This window comes from Triticum aestivum, chromosome 5B, assembly GCF_018294505.1.
Source record: "Triticum aestivum cultivar Chinese Spring chromosome 5B, IWGSC CS RefSeq v2.1, whole genome shotgun sequence".
Lineage (NCBI taxonomy): Eukaryota > Viridiplantae > Streptophyta > Magnoliopsida > Poales > Poaceae > Triticum > Triticum aestivum.
Genome location: NC_057807.1, coordinates 50,035,987 through 50,046,407, shown reverse-complemented (window position 1 = coordinate 50,046,407; position 10,421 = coordinate 50,035,987). Strand labels below are relative to the sequence as shown.

Here is a 10,421-nt window from a genome sequence, read left to right as displayed (position 1 = left end):
ATTTTTTCAAATTTGAAATTGGTGAGGACGGGGCGTCGATCCGTTGGCTGGGCAGCTGGGGTAGCTGTCAGTCCACTCAAGTTCGAGCCCCGGCTTGGACGCGCGGTGCTCACAGAGTTTCTCCTATAAAAAAATGCCAACGAGGGATTAGCCCTTGGGTTGGTCTCATTTTTCTTTAAATTTGAAATTGATAAGGAGGGTTTAAAAGGTTCAAATTCGGTCGCAGTCCATGCGCACGCAAATACGCAATCTTTTGCTTTTGTCAGGCTCGCTGGCTCAGGCAGACCCGTGGTCTACAGCTGTGCGCTGCCAGGAGTCTACAGGAGTCTACAAGAGACTAGCCCATCATTCGGTCCAACGGACCACAGCACACCACGCTCTGCCCTGCTGCGAGGACCGACGGACCCCACCACCCCAACGCCATGTCACTCCGCCGCCTCGTAGCCCGCTCCCTCTCCACGGCCGACCTCTCCGGCCGCCTCCGCCCCACCGCCGTCCTCTCCGGCCGCCTCCGCCGCTCCCTCTCCACCGCCGCCGCCGCCGCCGTCACGCACCCGCCATGGGCAATCATCCACGACACGTCGGAGGTCGACCGGTCGTCGTCGGCCCCGGGCGCGTGCTTCCGCCCCGTGGCTCCTCCGGGCGTTTCCCACATCTTCGCCCCAGCGCACCTCATCGATCCCACGCAACGCCCGAACGCGGGCAGCAGCGACGGCGTCCTCCAATACCTTGGCGGCAAAGTCGTCCAGCTCCTCTTCGGCAACGTCGGCGCCGCCAGCGGCGACGGCCACCTCCTCCTCAGCTACCACGACCTCCGGGCGGAGGGCCCTTGCACCCGCTGGGACCTGGCCGAGAACCCCGAAGTCCACCGCTTCGTCTGCAACCCCCTCACCGGCCAGATGCTCCGCCTGCCCGACTTCGGCGGCTCCAGGAGGATCTTCGCCCTCCACAGCATGGGTCTCCTCACCCAGGCCGACGGAGGGCTCGGGTGCGGGCCGCCCGACAGGTTCGCCGTCGCCGAGTTCGTCCTCAATGGCGCCGCCATCGTGCGGTTTCTCTCTGAGGAAGGGAAGTGGAACGCGGTACGGCCGGTCCATGGCAATCCATCGCTCCCGCGCCCGATAGAGATGAACCAGGAGACGGTTGCCTTCGGCGGCCGCCTGTGGTGGGTCGACCTGACCTTGGGTGCCGTCTCCGTCGACCCCTTCGCCGACCAGCCAGAGATCCGCTTCGTCGAGCTGCCGAGCGGCAGCGTGCTGCCTGCGCCGGCACGTGTGGACGAAGCAGACCCCTGCAAGGTCGAGGAACGGGGGCTGCTCATTATGGAGGTGACCAATCGCCGGCGCATCGGCGTGAGCGAGGGGAGGCTGCGCTACGCCGAAGTGACTCCCGGCGGGCCATTTCTTCTCAGCTCCTATGCGCTCGACGACGACGAGGGCACCGTTTGGAAGCTGGAGCACCAGGTGGCGCTCAGGCGGGTGTTGGCGGACGGAGGCTACTCGGCACAGGCGGCGCCGCAGATCGCCGTCCTTGACCCCGTCGACGCCAACATCATTTACCTCAAGGTCGGCAAGGACGTCGTCGTCGTGGACATGCATAATGGGAATCTGATTGGGGGCTGTCCGCTTCAAGGAGAGTACATTTCTCTTGTACCATGCGTTCTTCCACCCTGGCTTGGATTAAGCCGGATCCCCGCCGAAGGTACCTACCAATCTCCTTACGTTTCAGTTTTGCATTTGTTGGTGCATTGCTTCAGATGTTCTATGCTAGCTTGGGGAGTATTTTATAGTAATGTGGAAACATACAAATGGATGAATTTTGTGATTGGTAACAATGTTGTGAGTGTGTTGTAGATGGTGGTGAGGAATTGATGAATTTTGTGATTGGTAACATTTTTCTGAAGCCTGAAATCATGTGTATTCACACAAGTACTCTGTTCATAAAACTCATATGTTGTTCAAATCTTGTGTCACAAACAGGTAATGCATCTCTTAATTAGCTAGCAGCGGTCTCTTTCGGTGATATGTTGCAGTTGAGGATGGTGTCTAAACACACATAAATCATCCCCTTTGGTTTCTGTGAATTTTGAATTTACACACGTACATGTTCTACATGTTATTTCCACATCTCTGTATGTCGTTTTCAGTTAATGGATGTTGTACTCTTGTTTATTCAACTGATCACCCATCTTTTGGCTTGAAAAGAATTTTTGTTCCTCTGATCAGTGTCAAGCTATATGAGCAATGGGCTGTGCTGAATTCTTGATACTATGTATCAGTCCAGTCCGCTGGTACATTTCTTATAAGCAACACGTAGTTTATAACCGTACAAAATTGTTCCGAGTTAACATAGATTGTACTAATCTGTTATTCAAGTTCCTGTATCTTGACAGAGAAAACTTTTTTCAGGCAAGAAGGATGGCATGGAAGTGACAGATGATCTGGTCAGTAGCGCCTAGAAGTCGTGAATGGGCATCAGTCTACCAGCTTATGTATCTCTGGTTGGGAACTATCTTAGTCTCTTAACTAATGCTTCCATTATTAGTCATCCATTGGCATTGTCAGTAGTACTCAAGACGCATCGTGCTTCCTTGTCCTAATGGCGACCGCTCTTTTCTTTTTCTTAAAATTTTACCAACAACTGTTGAGAAGTCTAAAACTGAAGTTTATTACTTTCAGACAACTTATAATGATGTAATTTGGTGTTATAAGTAAACATGTTGTCCAGATGTTATTTGGTGTTTATTCCATTATTCGTCCTTCTTTTCCATGTTGGCTTGTTGAGTCAAACATCTCTAATATGTTTTTTCTACTTTTCAGGTTTCCTGGGACTAATAGATGGAGGGGCTGCACTATATTAGGATAGAAGCTGGCGGTAGTTTGTTGAACTCTCATTTTGGCGAAATCTGGAATATTTTGGATTTACTGTAGTTTCTTGATGAGTTACCAACTTACCATCTCGTTTAGAGGGAAATCTAGCAGTTGGTTCAACAGTCCATTAGGAAAACATGCATGAATGAAGTTACTTGCAAGACGATATGCTCATCTTTTTCTTTTCAAATTCAGCAAAAGAAACATAAAGCTCATCTTTTTGTAGGAAAACATGGATGGATCCATGATTTTAAATGCTTGTAGACTTGTAGTCTTGGTGACATCTGTTATGAATTGATGAATGTTTCAACGGTTTAGGATTTATCATGACAAATGCATGTTTTTCACCTCCTTTATTGCTTGACAACAGCATAGATCACCAGCACAACAAAGTTCTGTGCCATAATATGTTTACAAAAAATTCAAATATATGTACAAAGTAATCAGAATCGTGCATCAACGCACAACAATCCTTTTATCGCTTCTATAGACTTGGTATAGTGTGAAAATTTAAATTCATTTTGATATTTGAATTTATCTTGGCTAGCTCTTCAAGATAAGTCCAATGAGCAATATATTTCAAATTGTGGAGCAAAGCTAGGGCTGAGCATGTTGGTCAAGTGAAACCTCATTAATTAAATTACATTTATTGGAAGGTTCTTTGCTTTTCATTAACAAAGAGATGATTTTTTTAATATTTTGAGACAGATGGTCATCATGTAGGAACATATTATGTACCAACTAAAAAGGGTTGAGTTCTTAGGGCATTTCCAGCTGTTCGACGCTCCCAGGGGCTGAAATAGCATCTCCTGGGGGCTCGCCGAAGCTTTTTTCGCCTTGGGGGCGGTCAGGCGCCCTAAGTTGGCCCCATACGCCGGTTTTTGAAAACCAAAATCGGCCAAACTTCATACAAAATGACACAAATTTGAAGAAAATTCAGGTGTTTTCATTGATATTTGTACAAACTTAAAACATAATTTAAAAACTAAACTAAAACTACTACTACTACGCCGCCACCACCGAGCCTTCTACATGCTGAGGAGCCTGTAGAAATTCGTGTCGTCGTCGTCGTCATTGTCCTGCATGCCGCTGCCGTCCTTGCTGCAGCCGTGCGCTGGGTCGTTGTGGCGGACGGTGTTGGATGGCCCGGGCGCATCCTTGTCGCTGTCCTCGATGATGATGACGCCCCCCTCCTCGTGACCGCGGTGCCTGGCGGCGATCTCCTCGAGGGCGCGGCGTTGGCGCTCCATCTCCTCGCCGACGTAGTCATCTCACGCCCACTTCATGCCGGTTTCGTCCTCGGCGGCCATGGCGAGGTGCTCCTGCTTGACGACGACTGGCGGCGTCGCCGACTCCTTCGGCCTCACCAGACAAAGGTGGCCATGAGGAGAAGGGGAAGGCTGGCGGCGACCCTCGTTTATGACGAGGCCGCCGCCGTGGCTGCGCCGACGCTCCGGCGTCTCCGGTGACTCGGCCTTGACGATGGCGAGCGGCGCCGCACCGGAGGAGTGGGAGGAGGAGGAGGAAGCGCCTGCCATGCGTCTTGGCAGCCAAGAGTTGCCGCTCCGGCGGGGAATGTGGGCACCGCCAGGTACTCCGTTGGCAGCTCGTAGCGCCCTTGAGGTGCTCAAGGATGGCATGGAGCATGCGCCTGGGAACGCCCCACCACAGGCGGCAGCCGTCGGCGTTGTGTCGTCCCCTCGTCGGCGTGTTGTTGGTGGAGGCGAGCTTCTCCTCGTGGCGGCATTGGAAGTACGCCGTACAGAAAGCGTGGTTGTTGGCGGCGTACTTCGGAAGGTCTTGCACCTCCTCCGGCAGGGATGCCCGAACGCGCGCGATCTCGGCGTGGCGGCAGGGGAATGGGGACACCTCCGGCGCTGTGGCGCCTCCGATTCAATCGTACACTAATCATACGCGCAAATGTGTACGATCAAGATCAGGGACTCACAGGAAGATATCACAACACAACTCTAGACACAAATAAAATAAAACAAGCTTTATATTACAAGCCAGGGGCCTCGAGGGATCGAATACAAGCTCGATACACAAGACTCAGCGGAAGCAACAATATCTGAGTACAGACATAAGTTAAACAAGGATGCCTTAAGAAGGCTAGCACAAAAGCAACACGATCGAAGAGGCAAGGCCTCCTGCATGGGACCTCCTAACTACTCCTGGTCTTCGGCGGCCTCCATGTAGTAGTAGTCGACGGGGATGGCATCTGGCTCCAAGGATCCACCATCTGGTTGCATCAACCGGAAAGAAGAAAGAAGGGGGAAAAGGGGTAGCAAAGCAACCATGAGTACTCATCCAAAGTACTCGCAAGCATCAGATCTATACTAAGTATGCACTGGTATCAAATGGAAGGTTTGTATCTGTGGACTGAACTGCAGAATGCCAGAATAGAGGGGGAAGGCCTAGCCTATCGAAGACTAGCATCTTCAAGCAACTCCAAGCATCTTGCAGCATGTAGAAGAGTAAAGAATAGCAGTTTAATATTTAACAAACATGTTGTAGAACCAACGCCCAGAAATCCTTCTCCGACTCCCTGCGGAAAAGCAATCTCGGAGCCACATATCCATCACATATCTCAAGTATCCATTTCTAGTTATATAAGATCAGGATATAAGTCTGAACGTCCATTACCGCGGACACGGTATTCGAATATATATTTTCCCTGCAGGGGTGCACCACGTTACCCAACACGCTCGATCACTTTGGCCGGACACACCTTTCTGGGGTCAATGCCCGGCCTCGGAAGATCAACACGTCACAGTCCTACCTAGGCTCAGCAGAGAGGTCCCCGTCGGTATAAATCCTAAGCACTCCGGGGTCTTGGGCCCATCGCCCACAACACTCCGGGTCGTTGTGTGCAGGGTGGATACCAGCACCGCCTCGGATAGCCAGCACGATCCGACCGTGCCACAATGCTGAACTGGACGTCTGACAAAGCTTCGGCTGATACTACGACGTCGAGGCCCATAACTATTCTCGCGTGGTGGTTAGTGCGTAAAGGCCAGAGGCCAACTCAGAACAAATACCCAAACCTGTTAGTGCATCGGGGGCTTGCGGAAACGAGCAGAGACTCACGATAAGGTGACCCCGTCACCCTGTCTCATGGACCTACGGCAAGGGCCCAGACTGCCCGGTCGTGCCATGTGGAAAACTCGCGGGTGCTCTACGGGGCCGCCCGACTTTCACATCAACTCGTGGTACCCCTCAGGGCTGACCCGACTTCAACAATGGTCTCAGGTAAAGTTCGGGTAACTGTGTGTCCAAACATCAAGGGGAAAACCCAAGGAATCACCCTCGGTGAATTCCACTCGATGTAATCATCAAGGTGAATGTAAGCGGAACCGCCCTTGAGGTTTACACTTGAGGGGTTGCACGACAGAGCCGTATCAGGAATGGTGAAGGAGGAACCACCCTCATTGACCACGATCGAATAGCTACACTACAGAGATCTCATCAAGAGTGATGTATGAGGTTTCACCCTCGGCACTCGATGGTAACTCTGCAGAGTCGAGCAACAAAAAGGGCGTGATGCGATTTGAGGTGTCGGGCTCTGGTTGTCGATCACGTAGATTGAGTCGTCGATGATGAAGCAGGGGCGACAAGGACAAGGTGGGGGGTCACTGATGGATCACTAACCAACCTATACTAAGCAGTTTAGGATAATCAGGCAAGGTACAACAGCAGGTACAAAAGCAGGCTATGCATCAGAATAGGAGCAATCAATTACAGTAGCAAAATCTAATGCAAGCATGGGAGAATGGAATGGGCAATATCGGGATAATCAAAGGGGTGGTTTGCCTGGAAGCTCCGCTGGAAGGGAAGAAGGGTCGTCGTCAACGTAGTCGATCACAGCGACATCAACAGCCTCGGTGTCTACCGGAGAGAAGAGGGGGAAGAAACAATAAATATAAATCAAGCATAGCATCACAAAGCATAACATGGCAATATGTTGTGCCAGGTGTGACCTAATGTATGGCTACACGATATAGGTGAAGGGGGGAATTCAACCGGAATGTTTTCCTGGTTCCAGACCTGTGTCAGACAGATGACCGGAGGAGGAATGTTCCATGTTCAGATAGTTAGAGGCATCTGACAGGTAAACGGACCGCGGATTCGGATTTGTCCCGTTTTCTGAGCAACTTTCATGTAGAAAACATTTTCATCCGAGTTACAGTTTATTTACTATGATTATTCAAAGATTAAAGCATTTTTAGAAACTATTTAAAATAACAGAAATGGAATTATGACGGCAACAGAGTGTCAGCATGACATCAGTAGGTCAACAGACTCGCTGACTAGGGTCAAACCTGCCATGTGGGGCCAGTGCGACGCACATGTCATAGTCAGTGGGCTACACAAAGTTTAACTAAGACTAAACAGGGTTAATTAGCACTTGGACCCCACCTGTCAGTGTCTTAATTAACTAACTAATTAATTTTAATTATAAAATCGGTTTAGTTAAACTAATTACACGGTGGTGCCCGCACGCCAGCGTCATAGAGAAGCCCAGTAAGCATGTTGACTGGTCAAACCAGTCAATGGGGACCCGTGGGGCCCAGCGTTAGTGGCATAGAAGGCCCACCTGCCAGGCCACGTCGACGACGGCACCGGAGACAGCTCTGGCGACCCAAAACGCGGCGGCGCATGCGGAAGGGGCTCGGATTATGTCATCCGGCGACCAAATCAACGGTGGTTGGTCGCGTTCGAACGGGAACAACATTTCACATCGATATGTGGCTTTAGCATGCGCTAAAACAGATGGAGTCGAGTGTTAGGTCGCCGCCGGTGGACGCCGAAATTGAGCGTTGGTGGCTATGGCGATGTGGGGCGCGACAAGCGATGCGAAGAGCATAGTTGTGCTCCTACGAGCCCCGGGAGCTCGTCTACGAGCTCGGACACGAGCTCGAGCCACGGTGGCCACGACGGTGAGGTGATCTGCGGTGGCGAGCTCACAGCAACAACGACGAGCTAGCTAGGGAGAATCAGGCGGTGCAAGGAGAAGAATGGAGGAAGGGAGGAGCTCACCGAGCGGCTACGAAAAGCCTGCAACAGCTTAGGAGCGCAGAGGTGGCCGGAGAAGACGACGGTCACCAATGATAGAGAAGATGGGGACGAGCTCGATCCTGACCGTGCGGTCATTCCCAAGCTCGAAGTCGAGGTAGAGGTCGACGGTGCGTGTCGTGGACGTGCTGGCGAGGCGCGGGATGTTCGGTGGCCCCGGTGGTGATAGACAGTGGCGACGATGGCGCGCGGGAGGTCCAGATCGGGACGAGAGGAGAGGGAGAGGCGAGAGAGTGAGGCAGGGAGCGGGCAAGTGGATGGAGGTAGGTGGGGAAGGAGGCCCGAGGCATTGGGGCGCTGGCGGCCTTATCCTCCTCCCGGTGTCACCGACGAGCGAGTCCGGTGGTAATCGCGCATGTAGAAGTGCGCAACCGAGGAACAGGGAGGCAGGGTGTCCGGTGCGGGGACCTGGGCCGGCTGGTGGATGTGGGTCGTGGCCCAAAGGAGACAGGGGGGTTTCTCTCTCTCTTTTGCTTTCCCTTTTTTTTTGCTATTTCTTTTTACAGAAAAAAGCTTTGCAATATTTGAGCTACCAAAAAGGATTCTGTAAAATGTGGAACTTGGCCACATAATTACATTGCACTAGTTGGCACTGCCAAAAAGGATTGTGAGGCTTTTGAAATAGTTTTCCACTTTTATAATTTAAAAAGGCATTAAATCTATTTTTTAGCCACTATTTATCCAGTTTAGGGCACTTAGATATTTTTCAAAAATGTTGCTTCACCACCAATATTTGTTATGAAGTATTTGGCACAAGATGAACATTTTAGATTTCATGTCTAGCAAATATGAATTTTTGACTTTAGATTGGATTTGAATTTGAATTGTGATTTCGATCAAGTGAAGATTAGAAATAGTGCCATGATGACATGGCACCATTAACAGGGGATTACTGTAGCATGACACCGGGGGTGTTACAAATCTCCTCCACTACAAGGAATCTCGTCCCGAGATCTAAGTGGGGAAGTAAAGAGTAACTCCAGGAGAACTGACCCTTATAGGGTTAATTATCTGGTGAACAATTCAGGGAATGAGGCAGAGGTATCTTTCGAGTTGAAACTTAATAAAACATCGAGAGCAAAGTATGAAGGTACAATAGGAAGTTTCAACTGAATGAACAAACGATTGGTACCTGAACAGAGTGAGAGAAAGGGGTACAGAGCATCAAGAATATATCATCTCTCGGAAGGTGGTTTGTGACATGATACGAAGCCAAATGCAAGAATATTTCAGAATCAAAGATATACATGAGAGTCAGGTTTCGATCGTGTGGAACTGTGGGTTATGGGCCCATCATGTGGGTTAAAAGCAGGAAGGCGCTAACATCTTGAACGGTCATGATAGCAAGGCAGGTCAGAGGATAGCATGTCAGTTATGTTGGCAACAAAGTTTGGTACCAAGGGCGTGGGACGAAGAGAACCATTTTCCTGCTCATTAAGACGAGGCGGGCCAATAGGCAAAGTTCTCGTCCATCGGTGGCTACCAGAATGTCATCAACAATAGTAACAAGGTCTTACAGACAGAGCTTGTACACCGAGGTGTATACATAAGCAGGGAATTATCACTTCTCGGATATGTTAGGTTATAAGAAAGGGTTTAAACAAGACAATGGAGAGAAAAGTGTAGGCTTGATTCAGTTACCGGTGTTCTCGAGTGTCTAACAACTCAAAACCCGTGGAAAATTGGAATCGGTGAGAAATAATAGTTGATGAACAACTCATAAGAAGTTATGTAGCTCCATGATATTCTCGAGATAACAGAGTGTAATACTCGAAGGTAGAACATGATAGAGGTTGGACAGGTGAAAAGATCTGCAGAGGACAAGTACTTCAGCTTTTCTGAGAAATGGGATCAAAGAAGAACCATATGGTCGGAACCACGGTTGCAAAGGACCAACTATTGATACTGAAAGTGCATCTAGTGCCACCCCTAGTTGGTTTTGGAGTATTGACGACAAAGTTGGTTGAGGGACTAATGCGTTTGTGAGAACTGCAGGATAACGCAGGTAGTGTCCCTCATTGATTCGGTTTACCTACCGGAGATGACCCCTAAAAATGTATGAAGACATTGAAGACAATGGTGGTATGAGAAGATATTCATATTGAAGACTATGACATGAGAAGACATTGTGTGAAGACTATGGAGCGCGAAGACTGTGTGGCTTCGTTGTTTCCTTTTCTTCTTTGTTGAGTCATAGGAACCACCATACTGTTAAGTGGGGTCCAAGTGAACTAAGTCAGAGTGACTGAAGTGATGCTCAACCCAAATCCTATGTCTTCGAGCGAAGACAATGATAGCAAATCTTATCCAGAGCTGGATGAGTCAGCTTTGCTTGTATCCCAAGTAAAGTTGCCTCGTGTGTTTGAAATCTGACCGCTGGAACACGTGTCAGTTCCTTAGTGACCCAGGGTCATTTCGGACAAATCAGGTCGGGTTGCCTTGTGGCTATAAATAGCCCACCCCCTACACCATAAA

At 49.9% G+C, this 10,421-nt stretch overlaps 1 protein-coding gene across 1 annotated transcript; it reads left to right on the top strand.

The window, feature by feature from the left end:
- The first annotated feature begins 333 nt into the window (after positions 1-333).
- On the top strand, positions 334-3,129 carry LOC123115621 (uncharacterized). Its single transcript, XM_044536737.1, has 3 exons — positions 334-1,701; positions 2,409-2,500; positions 2,820-3,129. The coding sequence occupies exons 1-2, from the start codon at positions 423-425 to the stop codon at positions 2,456-2,458; spliced, it is 1,329 nt and encodes a 442-aa protein (XP_044392672.1). The 5' UTR covers positions 334-422; the 3' UTR covers positions 2,459-2,500; positions 2,820-3,129.
- The last annotated feature ends 7,292 nt before the right edge of the window (positions 3,130-10,421 follow it).